At 41.9% G+C, this 20,403-nt stretch overlaps 1 protein-coding gene across 1 annotated transcript in view; it reads left to right on the top strand.

Annotated features, from left to right (window-relative positions):
* Positions 1–20,403, top strand: part of RSPO3 (R-spondin 3) — a 315,395-nt gene that overhangs the window by 173,709 nt on the left and 121,283 nt on the right. The window contains exon 4 of the mRNA XM_069234820.1: positions 7,956–8,153. Coding sequence (XP_069090921.1) covers positions 7,956–8,153 — 198 coding nt within the window. The remainder of the gene's footprint in view (positions 1–7,955; positions 8,154–20,403) is intronic.

Below are 20,403 nucleotides of genomic sequence, written 5' to 3' on the forward strand. Positions count from 1 at the left end.
GGTGGCTGCTATGACTAGTGTCAGAGTCAGTCAATGATTATGAACCTGATGGACCCCCAACTGCACAGAATACACTCTTGAACTTTAGAGTGCCGGGCCGAAACATCGTCCCAACTCTGACTGGGATTGAGGAGGAGAGCCCTACCGCATGAGCTTGAAAGATTGAAAGCTCGCATCACAACATAATGAGGTAAGGAGCCAGTGGATGGCATCCGGCCACATACGGCCGAGAGAACTGCCACTGGTGCCTTGTAAATTGAGGCTGCTTAGGTTCCATTAATGAGAAGACCCTTTGCAGATCTGCTTTGTCTTGCTCACAAAGGCAATTATCCTACGGCCACCTGGTGCAGGCAGTTCCCGCTGACATCCTAATTAGAACGTCATGAAGCACCACCAGCAGGCAGACAGGCCGAACTCCACCAGATGAACCTCAGTAGTAGCCTCAGATTGGATGTTCCTTGAGACTTTACCACAAGATGGGACTCAGTATATAAGACCTGATTTTGAGACTCCTTGCCATGGGTAATTAAACACTGCCTCTCCATCTATCTGCCTATAAGCACCAGAAAACTCCCAGGGAGCCCTCCACACTTCTGCATGGTGCTGCCACCCCATGCTGGGGAAATCAGTGGTCAACAGGAGCAGTGTGTGAACTGCAAGGGAGGACACTGCCTGGGGCAGAACTCACCTTTCCACATATGGAAGTGAATAGTTCCTCAAAATTTTCCAGTAAAAGGAGTTACTTTAAAAAGCATGTGCCCCACCACACAAGACAGGGGTTCAAATGACCAGCTAAGGAGGGATGACATCTCACATTCCCCACCCCGGCAATTAGGAAGGACATCACATCCTTGAGTCAGGAGTTTCAATAGGCCATATCAAGACTAGACCAAGTGGAGATGGACTTCACAGACAATATTCACAAAAAAGATGGTCATACTTCCCAACTGGAAGTGGTTGAGTGATGGCAACAGTCTCTGCTGGGCAAGCTGGATTATCTTGAAAATATATTGCATCACAACAATATCTGGATCAGGCATAGCCTCAACACTGGCCACAGCAGAACTTAATCATAGGTCCAAGCCCTGTTTGGACACCTCCTGAATCTCCTAGATGGCATCCCTGTGTTTCTAGATTACAACCATCAGGTCTATTCTGCAATTCAACAACAAGGAAATTTGCCCCTGACTGTCCTGACAAGAATCCATTACTTTCAAGTAAAAGATTCTGACGGCGGCCCCACTACAAGACCCACATGTGTTTCAAGAAGACACAATTCTCCTGTTACAGGAAGTTTTTGGCCAAACGTTTGCACAGCAAAAGGATCTCTGTGAAATCACAGCATATCTCCAATAGGAAAACTTCACATTCATGCTAACATTCACAGTCCAATACAATTGTGTGTAATAAGAGACTTACAACAAGCAACGAGGACCCATGGTCTTTCCTCAGCATCATTGTCCCAACAATAGCCATTCTCAGTGAGGCGGTTGGTGCTTCCAGACTTTCAGGTTGGCTCGTAAAACGCCATGAAGTCTCCATTGACAGAGAGATAGGGAAAGCCATCTGTTCTCCTCAGAAGAAGGCACTTTAACATGAACTACAGTTGCTCTAGTTCCATAGTTCCATCCCACACACCAAACTCTAGAGCTTACACCCATGATGCTCTGGTAAATTGCTTCATGCGGTTGGAGGATGGGGGTGGGATTAGGTATGTCGACTTCAGAGCCAGTCCCCATTGTCAGAATCCCCAAACGAAACCCCATAACATTTACTAATTGATTTCTTTCATGCTACTCCTATGATCTGATTCCCTCACCAGGACAAAGGTTCACCGTATAACTACTCTTTTTCTTTTCCACGTTTATTACCCTCCAGTTACTTAGCTTAAATGACTTGATGAGGCACACACAGTAAGCCTCACAGACAGGCACACTGCTTGCCACATCAAAGGCAGTGATCCTTCCCGGAACGCCATATTGGCATTCACCACTGCTCACTCAGATGCCCACAAGTTAGCAACAATGAGCCACAAGACTAGCCACGCCGTGCTATCACACAGATGTAACTACTAAGAATAGTCTCATACAATGTTCAGAGCCTTAAGTCTTCATTGAAGCTTTGGGCACTTCTCCAATGGATAAAACTCAAGGAGGTGAATACAGCTCTGCTCCTATTGCAAGCCAATGTAAGGAGTCTATGCCCCTATTGTGATATCTTTTCCAATTTCACACATCTAACATATGAAACCTAGAGGAGTAGTGCTCCTCTTATGAAGAGGCCTCACCATTTCACATAGAAGAAATGATGCCGGAGAGGAAGGACAGTGCAATGAGGATCTGAGGTGGGCTGGGCTGAATCTGCCCAACTATAATCTTGATCTACAGGTCAAATGAAAACAGAGAGAGGTTCTATGCTACCCTCTTTCCCAGAAAAGCTCACTTTGCTGAGGGTGAGATTATTATATGGGGTGATTATAATATTTCCCTTGCCTTCCCATAGACTAATCCCATCCATGACATAGTAGATTGCCACCACTGTCTGGTTGGTCAAGGGGGTTGATGTCCTGCACCATTATCACCCCTCTAACAGGGACTATATATTCTATTCAAATGTGCACAAAGTTTACTCTAGATTGGATCACATCTTAGTAACTATAACTCCACTTCCCCAGCTAGTAGACTCTTCTATTGATGTGACTTATGTGTTGGGCCATGCCCCAATTTGGCTCCTGATAAGCTCACTCCTTCCCCACTGATTAATGAGGTGCCTTTGAGGGGCTCATAGCTGCAAGACTGTACAAGAGAAGCAACAGAATATTATTTTAAGAAAAAGTATACTTGATAAGTCTCTCAATCTGTGCTGTGGCATGCCACTAGAGCTGCTGTTAGAGGCATACCAACTTCTCATATGGCCACTTTTGAATGCCTCACTAAGCAGAAAGGGGTAGATCTAAAGTACTGGCTGTCACAGTCTGGGGCATACCACAAGCAAGACAGTTGTAATATCACTCAAGAGTTTAGCAAAAACAGGGTGGAACTAGAGCTGCTGCTGATGAAAGATGTGGCTAACAAACTATACATCCAACAAATGTTTTATGGGAAAGGGTACAAGGGGGGCATATTATTGCCATATACCTTGCACCACACAACCACTAGGAATCATATTTCAGAAATCAAAGGTGACCTAAACTATGTTACATCAGAAACATTTGAGATTCTGTCCATCATTTATAGATATTATTGACCCCTGTCCCCTTACAAACACTACTATGATGCATCCAAGATGAATATCTGAATGACTACCCCTCCAAAACGTTGAAAGTGAACTACACTCCCTAGAGGATGACATTACTACAGGGGAGGTGCGAGAAGCAATCAGCAGTCTACCACTCTGTAAATATCCAGGCCCAGATGGCTTCTTCGAAACCTTTTATAAGGTCTATGCTTCACTACTTAACAGGCATCTTGCAAAATTATTTATTTATTCCCTGACCTTCGAACAGTCATGAATTCTATGCTGATCTACCAGTTTACCTTGCTTCTCAAGCACTATAAAAACCTACTGCTCAGCACCTCATAACACCCAACTGGAGTACTCAACAGTGACGTAAAATTGTTCACATCCATAGTACATCACATTGGGCTGGTGTTAATCTCCCCCCAAAAGTCAGGCTTTATTAACAATAGGCAAGTGACTAACACTTCCCAACTAGCAGTGACTAATGAAAGTGGCTGTGAGGTGCAAACAGATGATGGCAACTCTCTCACTCGGAGAAGGCGTTCAATATGATTGACTGGTCCTGCCTTGCAATGCTATTCAACAAGTTCCGGCTGGGATCCAAAATAAGAACCTTCATTAAGGTGAACTATAAAACAAACCTTCAGCAAAAATAAAGATCGACTGCTAGCACTTCTTGGTGATACAAATCTCACTGAAAATGAGGCAAGGGTGCCCTCTTTCCCCCTTGATAGAACCAGTGATAGCTACAACATTATCCCAATGTAATAATAATGAAAGTGGGAGAGACAGAACACAAGATAGCTTCATTTGTTTTATTTGCTGATGATATTCTTTGCTTCATTACTAAACAAGATCGATCACTCCCGGCTTTTCAAGCAGAGTTAGACTGCTTTGCTAGTTTAAGAAAAACTACTCTAAATCCAGGGAATGAGTTTGGCGGATCTTCATAAGGAGTTAGGAGAGACTGTCCATAGGGAAGGATTTTCATGGACGGGGACATTCATCAAATATCTGGGAATCCACCATCTCATAAATACCCGCCTACTGTATGATTATAACATCCCTCCTTTGCCATGGGCCAAACTTGAGATCTCCTGGTAGGGAAGGATGATTAGTCTAAAAATGAACTTCATGTCACGTTTACTTTATATGCTACAAGTGCTACCCTAGATCATTCCCAGACCGAACCTGCTGCAAATTTGCTATATAAATCCTTGACTTTGTGCCACAGGGAAATCAGCCAGAGTAGTACAGTCATGTCTCTTTCGTCCATTGGATGAGGAGGCTTGAGCTTTCCAGATGTTATTACTCACGTCCAGTTGCATCCAGCCTTGAAATAAAACTGTAATCCAGACAACAAACCATGGGTAGGCCTTCTCCAAAGTTGCAGGTAAATGCATTCTATGGCTACTGGATAGGCATAGTCAAGACAAGCACTCTTCCCTCCCAACCACATTAAAGGTATTTTACCACTTGTACTCATTGGTACTCAATAAGGCATTTCCCAAGTACCCATTTCCAATGACCCTCATAATCTATAACCTGGAATTTTCTCAAGGCATTTCAGACCCAGGAGTTACCTCCTGGGATCACCCACTCCTGAAATATTTCTTTGAAGATAGTGATCTCCAGCCCTAATCGCAAGTGGAGCTTAAACAGAAAGGATGCCTATCACCTCACACAAGTGCTACATTGGGTGGGAGGGAAAACGTATTGCGACAAAGATATGCAGAGATGACACACACATATACTCTCTCTTTAGTACCAATGTATGATGAACGGGTATTTCCTGGCAATACAAAACATCCTTGAAGTTTTCCCATACAAAAAATGCCTTTGTTTCACAATGGCGAAGACGTCCCAGATAAGGCTTGGAGGGTGATTTGGAGGAGGCCAGCTTCATCCTGCATGAGCATACAACACAGAGCTAATGAATTCAAGCTACTAACAAGATGGTACCTTAACCCTGCATGCCTGAGCACCATGGATGGCTGTCCAGACACCTGTTTGAATGGTTGTGAGGAGTGAGGCACCTTATTCCCTACATGGTGGTCCCGTTCCCACAGCCAAATCATTTGGCATTGGACGTTTACCCAACTGCAGATTATAATGAATATTGCACTCCTCCGCCATCCCCTGATTGGTCACCCTGGAAACCTAGGAATCTACCCTCTGATTTCTCCAGTAGGAAAGTTGATCTGTTATCTCCTACTAGCTCTCCCACTCAGCATAGTGCCTCTACAGAAACCTCCTAATACACCCTCCATTAATATGTGGTTGGGATGAGTATGCTCAATTTACCCCATGGAGAAATTATCAGCACTGGTCCACTACCACATATATACATTTGAAAAAAAAATGACATCTCTTTGTCACATACATGAAAAGGGAGCAAAAAGAAAGGAACACCAATCTTACACAGTTCTGGCATTGTGAGATTTGTGAGGCAACAAAAGCACTGACAGCACTCATGCATAACTACTAGCATCAAAGGGGAGGATAGAATGTCGCCTTACTCATTAAAAAGGACAAATTTACCACTTAACCATGTGCACTTAAATGAAAATCTCATTGCAAACTACGTAACTTTGTCTGCTGTTCCTTTGTTTTGCAGTTGTCATATAGGCTGATTGATAACCTGTGCCTCCCACAAAAATATGTTTATTTTCTTTTCCTGTTTGTATACTGTGGGAAGTTGGGTCGGTTGACTAGGGTGTGAGCCCTGGCCAAACAACAACCCCAATCCCTTGCTGGGTGAACCACAAAACATCAGTAATGTAAGCTGTGCATAACCCTGGGTACCTTGACTCAAAAAGCAGCCAGACTAAACTTAGAGGCAATTTGTTAAGTATTTATGCAGCACAAAAACAGTAATACAGTGAAAACACAACACAATAAAAAATCCCAAGCTAATTTAGAAAAATAGAGAATATTTTAATAAATTATTTGATACCAAAACCATCAAAATCTAATTAGTAACACCAGAGTTCTGAATTTTTAAAGTTTAAGGTTTAAAATAGCAAGTCCTCAGTTATGGAAAATAGCCACCTGGGCACATTTAGCACCACAACCAAGGGTCTAGGGTGGATGGAGACCTCTTGAGGGTTCAAGACTCACTCAAGCTATGTCCAGGTGTCGGTTCAAGATGGGGGGAGCCTGTTATGTCATTGCAGCTCTGACCAGGAGGCCATCTAAAGGTCCCTTGGACTCACTTCTGAAGTCCTCGGTGCAGTTGAAGATGTAGGGCTCCACAGCAGGGCTGACCTCTGAAGGTTCAAGGCAGGTTCAAGGCAGCAAAACAGTCCTTCCAGGTACAGCAGAAGTCTTGTAGAATGCAAAGCAGGTCACAGCAGGAGGCAGTCCTCTGAGAGTCCTTAAGCAGGTCCAGTAGTGAACTGAAGTGAAGGTCTAAGAGCACTATTTTTATACCATTGTGCCCTGCTTCTAGAAGTTAGGAGACATTTGCATAAAGATTTTTTGAAGTTCCAGGAGTTTCCTGCCTCCTCTGGCCTAGCTCCTAGCTGGCTGCACTGATAATACAGAGTTGTTAAGCCTATGGTATTTATGGCAGACCCTAGCCTATTCAGGTGCAAGTGGGGCTGTGCTTGGCTCCGTCCCATCAAGTCATTTAATGGCCCATTCAGACTCTGCTAATCCCACTATTGTGTGACGGTCTCGGGTGAATTCAGAAAGTCTCGACTTTCAGATACACCTAAGGAAGCCTGTAGGCACAGTGGAATAAGACAGGAAAATGCCAACTCACCAAGCATAACATATCTAGCACCTCTGGTTTAGGAATTACAGCTTATAAATATAATAAGGAGTCCCTAATGTTATCCTATGGGAGAGGTAGCCCTCACAGTAGTGAAACATGAATCTGGGAGTTTTTCATTACTAGGACATGTAAAACTTAAAGGTATATGTTCTACCTTTTAATTACACACCACCCTGCCCTATGGGCATCCTAGGGCCTACCATAGGAGTGACTTATATGTATTAAAACAGAGGATTAGGGCTTGGCAGATGGTTTTAAGTGCCAAGTCGACATGGCTATGTGACACTGCATTCATGCTGCAATGGCAGGCCTTAGACATGTTTGAAAGTGCTACTTAAGTGGGTGACACAATATGTGCTGCATGCCACTTGGCAGCATTTGGTTTACAGGCTCTGGGTATATGGTATGCAACTCCACAAGGGACTTACATGTAAATTAATTATGCCAATCAGGTGTATGCCAATCAAATCATGTTTTAAGGAGAGAGCACAAGTAGTTTAAAACTGCTTAGCAGTGGCAAAGTATACAGAGTCCCAGGACCAACAAGCAAAACTCCAGCAAAAAGTAAGAGGAGGAAGGCAAAATCTTTGGGGTGACCTTTTAGAGGGCCATTGCCATCAAATACAGTAAAAAAAAAAAAATGGTAAAAAATTGAAATGTGCAGTGCCCACTGCAACAGATTCCTGTATTTAGAATAAAGTATTCAATTTAAGTTATTAAATAATTCAGCCATAATAACATTTTTCTAGATGTCACATTGGTAGTAATGTTACTCCTTAGTGATAATGTGCAGTTGTTAAATTATTGTATTTGTCACTTCCTCATGTCTAGTTCAGACCTACAAGAGTTTGCATTTTGATTTTGACATATCTGCTCAAGTATTGTATGTCTGTCACTGCTCTTGACCAGACACTCTGTTGCTCTTTGGTTTCCTCAGTGCACTGTACAGTTGATGAGTGGAGTCCATGGAGTCCCTGCTCAAAAAGGGGGAAAACATGTGGTTTTAAGCGAGGCAATGAGACAAGGATCAGAGAAATCCTACAGCATCCAACACTACATGGCAATCCATGCCCACCCACAAGAGAGACCCGGAGGTGTATAGTGCAAAGGAAGAACTGCCCGAAAGGTGAAAAAGGTAAGGTCATCAAGTCTATTTTTTGTTCAACCAGTAGAGTGACAACCTATCCATCACAGAGAAACTCCATGGACCAGGGCCTGACCTAGCCTATCAAGCTTTTGACTACTCTTTCAATTGTTGTTAAGGCAAAGTATTATATAAAACATAATATCCTGTGAGAGAGCAACCATACTGATGGTGTAATTTTTCTAGGTCATTTTTCTAGAGTTTAGGCATGTTTTGTAGCTTGAATCATATATATATATATATATTGGCGCTATCGCTGTTTAATTTTCCCTATGGGAATTAACATTGGAAATGCTGTAAATTACAGCCCCCTTTATGACGGTCCCCACTTTATGAATCACCCGAAAACTTTTCAGCTCACGTGACTGTAAAATATGTTGGGAAGTTTCTTTGAAGATTCGTCAAGCGATGAAAAGATATAGGCAAGCAAAAAAACGCTTTTTCTATAGAAACTAGGTTTATATATATATAAAATACCTAGTAGCGGTTTATATATGGATTAATTAAAATTACAAAAATTATTTATTATTCCTATACAAAACAAATTTACACTACACAAACATTAGAAGTTCTAAAGTATATAGTTATAACTTAAAGTTATAATGTACGCCGTGTCCCAAACTTACTAAGATATATATATATATATCTTACCCAGTGACAGAGTTATCAGTGAATTTATAGTTAGGTTAGTGTTTCCATAGAAAACATCTTTATTGTTTTGCTTGTAACTGTGGCACTGTTTCACGATTCTTAACAAACCTTTCCAAAAAGTGCTATTTTGCCTAGTTTGTGCATGGAATGCTTCAAGGAGAACCATCAAGCAGAGGGCTCAAAAAAGTGGAGTCCTAAAACGCAAAAAACCCATGCATTTTCTGTAACTTTTTTTAGGCAGTGCTACCACAAACTCTGCTGAATGGATTTACACCACATTTGGCAGAAAGCTAGATCTTGGTTCAGAAAGCGTGCTTTTTGTGATTTGGTGTGAATCTGTTCATTAGTTTCTAAGATAATAAGCTCCAAAACTATTTGTGTATCTAGATGGTTGGGTTTATGGACTTTCGTGAGAGCCCCACAAACCCAAGTAAAAAAAAATAGAGACTTCTGATTGACCCATGGAGATGTTGTGCCTTGGACCAATTTGCTCCAGTAGAAGCAAGGCTCTGACTGGATGCTAGCAACATAAGACAAATGTTGCCACAAGCCATTACAAGACATGGGGACTTAGTCCCCTGCCCTGAAGTGAAAAATAAAAATAATATGAGGTGGCAGGGTATGGATATCCTGTCTCCCCCTAGGCCCTTTGTGGGGGACCCAGATGGACCTGCCCCTGGACAAAAACAAATAAGAAAATGGAAACATTTGTTTTTTGCTTCAATCCTGCAAGATCACAAAACAAAAGAAATACCGACCAGCTGTTATTTATAAAATATTTGAGGAGGGGGATCCTCAGTGGGGCCACCTTCCCTGAGTCCACTTTTCGCCCCAGGGACCCCATCATGGTAAAAGAGGTAGGGGGGCACACAGCCCCTTTCCCCGAGCTTTTGTAGGCCATGGGATTGCCATCCCCTGGGGACATTTTTTTTTTTTTAAATAGGGGGCCATGTGCCCACCTACCCCAAGCCTTTAAAAGCCCTGCAGACCACATCCTCTGGGACTGATTTCTTTTTTTTTCCAAACAGAGAGGGAACGGTTAGTAAAATAACAAAGGGAGGTGGGTGCACATCACTCCTCCCTGAGCCTATGTAGGCCTCTGGGACTACATCTCCCAGGGCTGAAATGACGTTTAATGGGAGGGATGGCCACACAGCCCACTCCCTGAGTATTGAAAGGCCCCAGGGATTCTATTCCCCAGGGCTGGATCAATTACTCTGTCCCAGTCATCCCACCATAGGGGCGCAGTATTTTCCCACATAAATTCACCAGTTATAGTTATCGGAGCTAACTATAACTTGCACCCCTCCATGCCCTGCTAATGACCTCACATATTACATCACTCGAGACATGTTCTATGACATCTTTTATGACATCACTGATGACATCTTAAATGACATCACTGAAGACATAATGCAAAGAGTGTTATAGTTTGTTTTATAATTTATATACTGGTGGGTAAGTATCATATTACTTCTCTAACTTACTTTCAGACCTCTAATTTCGTACTTGCTTATAGAGTAATATGTACAAAAGAAGCTTGGATGATTCCATCACTGGAGCAACCTAGAACATGTCTTAAGCGATGTAGTACGTGACTTTTCCTGCCCTGTTGCATTAATTTCAGTTCAACTTGCACAGAAAGCAGCAGAACGTTTCAAATGAAATTAATGTAGAAAAATGTTTACCACAGCCATATGAAACAATGACAATTACAAGCAATATTGTCATGTAGCATGAATGTATGTTATAAGAGCTATAGGATACTGGAATTCTTATATGACATTTTGGCTAATTAATATTTTTGTCATGGCGAAACTGCTAGGCACTCATCAATTTAAAAAACATTGACTAAAGTGGTGTGTCTGGATTTAGGTTTCAACTGTAAAAGCCCTGTGGGAATCCAGGCCCATATTTATACTTTTTTAGCGCCGCATTTGCACCATTTTTTTATGCAAAAACGGTGCAAGCTTGCAAAATACAAATGTATTTTGTAAGTTTGCGCCATTTTTGCGTTCAAAAGTGGCGCAAATGCGGCGCTAAAAAAGTATAAATATGGGTCCCACTGTTTAAAAATGTTTCAATTCTGTTTTACCCAATATGAAGTGAATTTTCAATTGCCTGCAGTTGCAGTACTTTTACACTTGAGAGAATCAAAGCACTGCAAGCACAGGTATCTCGAGCACCATGCGATTAATCAATTGCATATTATTAGCTTAATTCGATTTAAATCAAACAACTGCATTAAGACATTGGGCCTCATTACAACCCTGGCGGTCAAAGACGGCCAGGGCTGTTTTGTCGATTGCACCGCCAACAGGCTGGCGGTGCAATCTTGGGAATTACGTTCCGCCACGGTCACACTGTTGGTCCCGGCAGATTCAATCCTCCAGGGCAGCGCTGCCAAGGGGATTACGAGTCCCCCTCCCACCAGCCTTTTCATGGCGGTAGGAACTGCCATGAAAAGGCTGGCAGAAAGGGGAGTCGCGGGGCCCCTGGGGGCCCCTGCATTGCCCATGCATCAGGCATGGGCAGTGCAGGGGCACCCCAGCACAGCCCCATGCAGCTTTTCACTGTCTGCTATAGTGCGACGGGTGCAACTGCACCCATTGCACCGCTGCAACACCGCTGGCTCCATTTGGAGCCGGCTCCCATGTTGCAGCCGTCATCCCCGCTGGGCCGGCGGCCGGAAACTCAGTTTCCGCCCGCCGGCCCAGCGGGGATGTCGAAATGGCCACCGCGGGAGTGCGGCCGCATTGGTGGCGCAAAGTTGTAATGAGGGCCATAGTATGTTGTGGGGATGCCTGGTTTAAAACTGAATACATTATCATAGAGGTTAGATTTTTGGAATGCATGATCAATCTTTAAATATATATTTTAAGGACAATATAAATTAAGAGTATCTTTGCTGCTACCACCATCCTCAAGTGAATACCCTGGCTGCATTGTGGCCAGTGCTTAATTTGTGCTTGTTGTTTCCAGTGCGGAGCACCGGTACTTATTTTTGAGGGTTGGTGCTTAGTTTTCTGCATCTGGCATTTACTGCGAGCAAAAGACACATATAGTATAGACGGGGGGAAGAGACAAATGAAAAAGCGTTCAAAGGGAGAGTGCAGAAGGCTGCAAGAGTGAGCTGAAGAGGCAGGGGGTGGCTGTGAAAGGATTAAAGAGGCCCGAGAAGGCTTTAGATTTACGCTGCCTTGACGTTCTGTGTTTGCACATTTAATTGCAGCAGCCGCATGTTTTACAGGAGAGCTTCGGGCACCAGCACGTTTTTATTTACAAATTAAGCACTGATTGTGACATATTACTGAGCTGAAGCTCAACCAGCGGTACTGGCATTTAAGGAAAGCATTCTTTTCCCTCGAACAGCCCAGTGCCGACATTAGCAACCTCTTCTATGTCTTTTCTGGGCAATCTGTGAGGTGAGAGCAGACAAAAAAACATACTCAAAATTGAGGTTCAAATCTCCCTGTCCCACACAAAAATTGTTTCCCCAAGGCAAAACATTGAATGTCATTGTATCATGCGTTTGCTTAACAGGGAAAAATGTCATTATTTAAAGAAAGTATTACATTTCGGCATTGAACCACAAATTAAATACATTTTTTAGAGCAGTTATATGATAGATGCACTTGTTGGTCCACGGAGACCTCTGAGATGTAGAATGAATGAGAGCCCGAGTGACCCCTGACATTAATTTCCTGCTGCAGCTTCTCATCGCTCCTGCCCCAAGAACCACTCTACTGATCAGAATACTGCGGCTCAGAAGGATCACAGGCGCTCTGCTAGACACACATGCCCAGTAAACGTCGATTTAATCGCTGGCCTTTTCACCCTTCTGAGACTAACTTCTTTTCAGACACAGAATTCTTGAACGAATATGCAACCAGAGCTCAGGAAATACAACAATAATATGCAGTCCAGGAAGTCTGTAACAACCAAGTATAAATTAGTATGTCCTAGCTTTTTGGGGCTAGTTTCAAACTTGAATATTCATAATTCAAGGAATATGATTGCTTGCCTGATTTACAGCAGCGCTCTAAAAGTAAAAACATGAAAAAAGAGTAATTTGCTATTTATTATTTCAGAGAAAGATTAACACTAAAGGCAGCCCGGGTGATACACAGTTTATAGTACAGGTAAATGTGAGAAAAGATTATCGCTGCTTGTAAAATTGGCAAAATATTTATGGACAAGACATTTCTTCTGGAAATACTATTGTTTGACATCAAGGCAGGGCATTCAATTGTAAGCACCAGAATAAGAGAAGTGGTGTTTCTATGGTGGTGAAATCCTCCTCTGTTGTCACACAGGAATGATTTCCACTGAAATTTACCTCCCCACCTTGCCTCCGTTTCTGGAACAACAGGCTCATACACCTGGTGAATAGGGTCTGGCCAAGAGAATAGAACAGCAGTGGGGCCATGGCTCTTAAAGATTGCATCTCCAAGAAAAGGGGTCTCGTAGAGAAACCAATGTAAGCTGTGATGGGGAGAGAATAACTCCAGGAAAAGCAGTGAGTTAAAGGAGCAATTTTTGTAAACACAGGAAAAAACAGTCTTCAGAAACCTTTGTGGGTGCTGAAAAGCATAAACACTGGTACCCACTGATTTTCAGAATTTGTGATGACACTGAAAATCACCCACAGCAATTTGCAGGGAATAAACACCAAAAACAGCATACCTTAGCTAGAGGTAAAAATAGTTTTTTGGTCTCAGAACGCTCACATTGCCTCAGTAGTCTTTGGCAATGAAAGGAACTAATTTGTACATGGATTTGTTCCATGTGAAAGGGCTATCACTCACAATGAAGTTGGCGAATGGCTGAATCGGGATGACCATTGACGCAAGCTGTATTCTGTATTAGGAGGAAGAAAAATGTGAACAATACAATAACAGATCCAATGGATGAAAATGCCTGCCTGAAAGACCATTTAATAAAGTATATTATATATCATTTTAGTTAACACAATATGTTTTCATTAATGCCAGACACAAATACTGGTGACAAAGACAACATCAGACTTTAGCTCTTGAGGAGCACACTCACCTCACAGCTATGTTGAATCTGCTGCCTACAAAAAACGTACTGCAATCATTCCTTCCTATGTGCATGGGCACAATGATCTTACAAACGCTGTGCACTATGAGCCTCATTTACGGGGCCCTAGAGGCATACTGTGCAATTTTCTTACGCTTGGTGGCTCAGTGTGCCAACCCATATTTACAAGGCCATGCAAAGCCACCTTGTGTAGCATTTCATACCTTGTAATTATGCACCCCTTTCACCCATGACTCTGCAAAAAGGAGGCATTCCATGGGTGTTGCTATGATTGTTCCCATGCAACTCCCATGGAATTTGACGCATTCCCAGATTTATAAGTCTGGGAATGCGTCAGATTCCTACGCCACCTCAGGGATGACATTAAAGAGGAGCATCAGGGAGAAATAATATAATTTTCCCCATGTTTTCCTCTTTGGATATGTGCTGAATTCTACAGCACACATAGAAAGAGGAAAACGCCATTAATGATTGTTTATGTGCATGAAGGTGTCCCTTTTTCCACATAAACTATCATCCTTGCAACGCAGGCACCCTTGCACCATTGCGCGAAGGTGTCTGCATTGGTGCAAGGCAACAATTTGTGTGCCTGCGCAGGGGACAAGGACAGGAATGCGCCTTATCTTATAGAAACAACGCATTCCTGCCCTTTTGTTTTGACGCAGGGATGTGCAGCAAAAAGCTTTGCGGCGCTGCCCTGTTCCAAAACTTAGTAAATGAGGCCCTATATTTTTCGTTTGTGGCACCTCTATCACACAGCTTTTAATTTATGGTTGAGTATTTTCCTAAGGCCTTGTTCAAAGTTATTACATCATATAAGGTTGAGCTACAGTAAATTTGGTTGTTTGTCAAAAACTTCCGAATCACACTTGACAAAACATTTTACTGCCTCAGGATATTTTTACGTACGATTTTCAGTAATTGGTCTAGATCTTCCAAACACAAAGTGTTTGATTACAATTGGCCCCATAAATTGTGCAAATTAAACGCCTGCTAATTTGCATCAGCAGATTGTGTCTTACTTAGTGTCGTGCAATTTGCACCAACTCATCTTTCTGCACCCAGGAATGAAGAACAACTCGTAAAATGCAGCGGTTATTCCCCATTTCGAAGTGTGCATCCAGCGCATGTGCACACTTGAGTAGTGGCAGGTTTTTGCAGAAACGAACTACTATGAACCAGGCACTCAGAGTTCGACTCTCAATTCCGTTTGTGCTCGAGGAGGAACCTGCACACAAAACGGGGCTATATTGGACCAATCATTTTGCGGGCCTAATCAAAATATGAGGAAGCGCGTGAGAAGAGGCGCCCACTGTTTGGAAGAAGGTAGCGTTTTGAATTCGATTGTAAACTGTACAGAGAAAAGATGTTTTGTCTTTACCAAGAGAGAATAGGCTTCTCGAATGGTGTTTTCAGAGTGTTGAGTAAGGTCAGGAGTCGTGCACTAAAACATGCTGGCAACACAAAACTTTTTTCTCTGTGCGCCAGATGGCGCGTGGTTCGTGTGAAAGACACCACTTGTGGTTAATGACCTGGATGCGTGTTCATCAGCTAAGCTGCTGCGACTCCAAAAATGTAATCGAGACTAATTACTGTACGCTGATGTTTACATTTACCATGGGCTTTCTGAGCCTCAACTTCACCTCTACACATCCTGCCGGCGACAATTTTGGAATCTGTCTTTTTGTTTACTGGCTGTTCAGTTCTGCCAAAAGATTCATTGTTTCTTCACTTTGCCTGATAGAATGCCCTGAACATTGTGGTCTTCTAGACTCATGTTATCGGGGTTGATTAACCTGTCATGAAGAGTGAAAGCATATTTTATTTTGCAAACTATGTCATTACTGTACAGAGCTCCGGCCTTCTCGTTTCTTCCATAACAGTAACAGATAATAAGAAATGTAATATTCTTTAGTAGAAGAGCTAACTCGCGATCCTCTTTAACCCGTGCCAAAAATATAAATTACACAGTTGCATAAGCATAGGTGCGTTTGTAGTCTGAATGAGCATGGAATATTCATCTGTGGTCCTGGGGATACACGTCTCTGCTCTCACTGAGATAAACCTTCTGGGAGAAGGGTGAACTGTATTGTAGTTATTATTGAAATGAGACACCAGTCATATTTCCCTTCAATGCCGTTGTCATTTCTCCCATGCAACTAGATGTCATGTACCTCTCCATACCACTGATATATTCCCCATGCAAATACAAGAACCAAGCCAGGGAGTCCAACAGCTGGACTATTACCTTAGATATTTGCACCGTATGTGGAGCATCACTTGTCCCATAAGTCGTGTTAAACAGAATCCTTTTAAGATCAAACAAGCATTAAAATCGCAAAATGCCTTGCCCTTTTTAGGTCTTGCGTGCAAACCTCTTTAGCTGTGGGTGGTCGATGACTTACTGTTTACAAGACAATAATACAGAAAGATGGCTTCCAAGTCAGCCCTTTGCTCATGTTTGGATGGCTTTATCCCTATTTCACTTCTGTGCTTGTGATTCAATAGGTTTTGTTCATGTTCTCCTTTTTTACCTCCCCAGACCTTAGTTTCTTTATCATCATTTTCATCGGATGACGTGAGTCCTTCCACTGCTGACAGCAGGGAACTATTTTTTCATTTGTCTTTTAGCAGTCCATGGTAGCACATGGCCATCTTTTAATTCTATTTTGTGAGAAAAAGCATTAAAATGTGTCCGCCTATGCGTGTGTGTGCATGGTCATCTACCAGTCATTTGGACTTTTTGTTCCCATGTTGCCAGTGGTGCCGGAAACAGGCAGTAGCGAAGCCCACAGCACTCATGTCACATTTTAAAGGTTGACATTCAAAAATGATTTTGTTTCAAGTACCTAACATCTCTAACATAGGTTCCCAATGTGCAATGTGTTCTTACTTCCTAAAAACGTATGGGTTTCTAATATAGTTCACATTGTCACAATGTGCCATTATATTTATACTCCTCATAGGACACCTATTCTCTTTCCTCTGCTGTGTCTTTGTCCCAAACTCTCTATGTAAAACCTATTTTTTGCTACCCCCAATATTCTCTGGGTTGTCTGTTTTGGCTGCTGTAGTAATTGCAGACGTGTAACCAATCCACAAGTGTTATCTTTTGATCAGGCTCGTCCTTTGAACAATATTAATTAAAGTCTAAATATAACTGAAAGTGGGCTAAAAGACCTCTTTTATTATAATTTTTGTTTTTTCAAATATTAACCTTATAATGCCAATGGACACTTTGAAAAATTATTGCGATGTTTTACAACTAATGCTAGTCTGTGGATACCAGTTTCAGAGAAAAAGTTGAATTCTCAAATGAGTGGCAATGCTATGATCATGCACTATATGCTAAGTGCTACACTTCAAGAATAATCTGTTATTCTTTGATGGCCAACCTATTTGAGATCTACCATTATTAAACATTAACAGTGCTGTGGTGAAACTGATTATTCTCCTTCGGCATTAAGTTACCAGGGAGCTTCCGTTTAGTAGACACTTATTCCAGGAGCAGATCTTGCGCCTCTGTGAATAGGAAGCTTTGACTAGGTCAAGGACGGGCTTGAGTGCTACTCTTAAATCAGAACTTGATGGCGACGGTAACATATCGTCTTCTCATGTGGTAACCTAGATGGTAATTCGGATGCTAGAGGAGTTACAGATTAATAGTGTAAGATTACTGCTTCTAAAAGAAGCACCATATATATCTTTCCAGCAGTCACATTGTGTAAGAACTGGACGCAAACCTATTTTTACATAAATTGTACATGTTACCACAAAAGGCATCATCAAACAAAGATCTATACATGAAGTAGTGATACTTGTCATCTAAAGGAAACTGCTGTATCTAATTCATTTATACTAAACGGAAATATTCCTACAAGTATTGAAAGTCACTGATTTCTTAAACTGCTGCCCTGCAAATCCACACAATATATATTCAAATTTAAATACATAACATCCATCTCTTGGTCTTTAATAAGTTATTTTGATTTCCTTATTTTCACTAATACCATCCGGTGGTTAAGTGCGTGCAAGGCCTGACGTGACGCTGCCCTAGAGTGAGCACGGAAGGCCTGTAAACCGCGTTGAAAGGGTTTATGTGATGCGTCAAGTGAGTGAAAAAAACATCAAGTAGAAGCTGCAAACAGAAGCTCATGAAGATTTACTGCCACATTTATGTTTCTGCTTTGTTCCTCAGCTTGCATGTACTTTGCACATTTGCTGTCTAAAATGCTCCTCCCCATTGTCATCTGCAAAATTCAGCAGAAAAGAAAAAAAGGATTTTGACATGAAACACACCATTCCTAAAATATAAAATCCACAGCCTTTCATTGAAGCAACCTTTAATTTACAGTAAATGTTTTACGGATGGCGCAACTGCGTTCTGAACTAGGCCTCTCCTTGTTATAATCCTAGCTATACACCCAGAAATGTAATGCAAGTCACGGACACCTTTTCAAGCCTCTCTTCAGGACAATGTTTTTTCCATGTTCGCTGCTCATTGCTTGAGTGTCTGGCCGAAATGTTATTCTCTGAAAACTGCACTTATTGCTGGCTTAACAGAGCAGAGTCTAATACATTTTATACAAACTGTTGAGGCCAGATATGGAAAGAGGCCCGCCAGAGAGCTTGGATCGCAACAGTAAATGGACATTTATAATTATTGTTAACAAATGGCAGATGTTTATAGCCATACGAGACCTGTTTCATTTTATAAAAGAGAAGGGCTTGGTTTATTTGAAAAATAGATGCACGGAAATGATCAGCAATCATTGAACCTACAAATAATAACATTAGAAATCCAACACTTAGAACCTGTTATAAAGAAAGACAGCTGTCTCCTTCTTGCCGTCTGGTAGGAAGTTGCAGGAACAAATATGTTTTTCAAGGCTGAAGAAGACTGATTGATGATCTATTTTAATTTATAGCACTATATTAATACGCCTGCGAGTAGCATGAACAGGTTCCTTGATATATTTTGTTGCCGAGGATTAGACCAGTGAAGGCTATATAATATTACTTTTAGAAACTCCAGGTTTCACAAACCATACTAAATCGGGTAAATAGTTTAAAATTATCATCGTATTCTTTGATTGCTACAGTGCAATATTACGCTGTTTGGGGCTGTTCATTTTAAAAACACCACATGATCAAAGGACGAGTGCAGATTCCTTTTTTGGTTAATTAATCAACATCAATGTAAAAAGTCATCAGAAAACTATCCAAGTTTGGATATCACTTAGAAAAAACATGCTTGTCCCTCAAGGAAGTGCACTTTGTTGGTGCTGCAATGCCCTATGGCCCCTCAAATAGGCTGTTTGCCTGAGATCTTTTTTTTTAAATCAGTCACAATGTCCAAATTCGTAAAAGTAGATTGAGCAAAGAATGAGAGAAAGAGAGTTGAAATTAACTAAAACAACACACAGATACTCCATTCAATCATTGGAGGCTTTTATTAAGATTGAAAACAATGGAGATCTTGGGGAAATAATGTTTTGTAAGATCTAATCTGGGCCAACATGTTTCTTTCCTAACAGAGTCCCTAAACGGATCAGTGGCAATTCATCAAAACTAATTAACTAATGCCTAACCCACATGTAGGCCTCTACCTAACTCTGGAGTTACTCAACAATACCCTTAAGTTGGACCCACACCTGGTATCAAACTTGCTAAAGTGATAGGAAGTCTAAACGTATCCCTCTTCTTGAGGAAACGTGTGATGCTGAATAAGAACATCCATTCTGGATCCACAAAGATGCACAGATTCATAGAGGCACACAAATCGGGGACCCTCCTCGGGACAAGTAGTCCATACTGGGGTCCTCTCTCGGTGAGTAACGATGGGACCAGACTCACTTTACACTTGGTCGCAGGTTGCAGCATGTGCCATTTGAGTAGCGGTTACAATGCATTTATTGCTGCTTCATGTGTGATGCAAAACCATCTTGTGCTCAATACATTATTTAGGGCAGTCTACTTATATGAGATGCTAGTTTGATGGTTGTTAAAATGGCCCCTGTGAAGTAGGTGCACGCTGTAGCAGTATAATATGTAAAAGAGTTCTAACTAAGCACATGTATTGGGATGGGACTGTGCCCTGCAGAGAAAACAGGCATGCACCATTGCCAAGAGTGTTCAACTACTTGCACAAATCGTATCCAGACTTTTTACTTTGATCCTGGCATCACACTAATCTAGTGTGTGTAGAAGCCATTGCCTGTCCCTGATAATGCGATGTTCAGAACCTTTTCTGTGACCTTGAGTGGCACACCAAGCATGCCCTCATAGTGGGCAATGAACTACTGTCCAAATAAAGTAGCGGTGGCACAGTACTGCATTTCTTGAATCTTTAGAATGATCAGAGCTTTTTCCCTGTGTTAGAGAGTGTGGTATATTGACCCCTATCATGTAAAGTTATATAGTTATGTGAAACCCAGAACATTGAGATGACATTAAATGTGCATATTGTGTGCATGTATGGGCTGTGAGCATGCAGTACATGTATGGTATGACTTTGTGTGAGATA

This window comes from Pleurodeles waltl, chromosome 5 (genome assembly GCF_031143425.1).
Source record: "Pleurodeles waltl isolate 20211129_DDA chromosome 5, aPleWal1.hap1.20221129, whole genome shotgun sequence".
NCBI classification, from domain to species: domain Eukaryota; kingdom Metazoa; phylum Chordata; class Amphibia; order Caudata; family Salamandridae; genus Pleurodeles; species Pleurodeles waltl.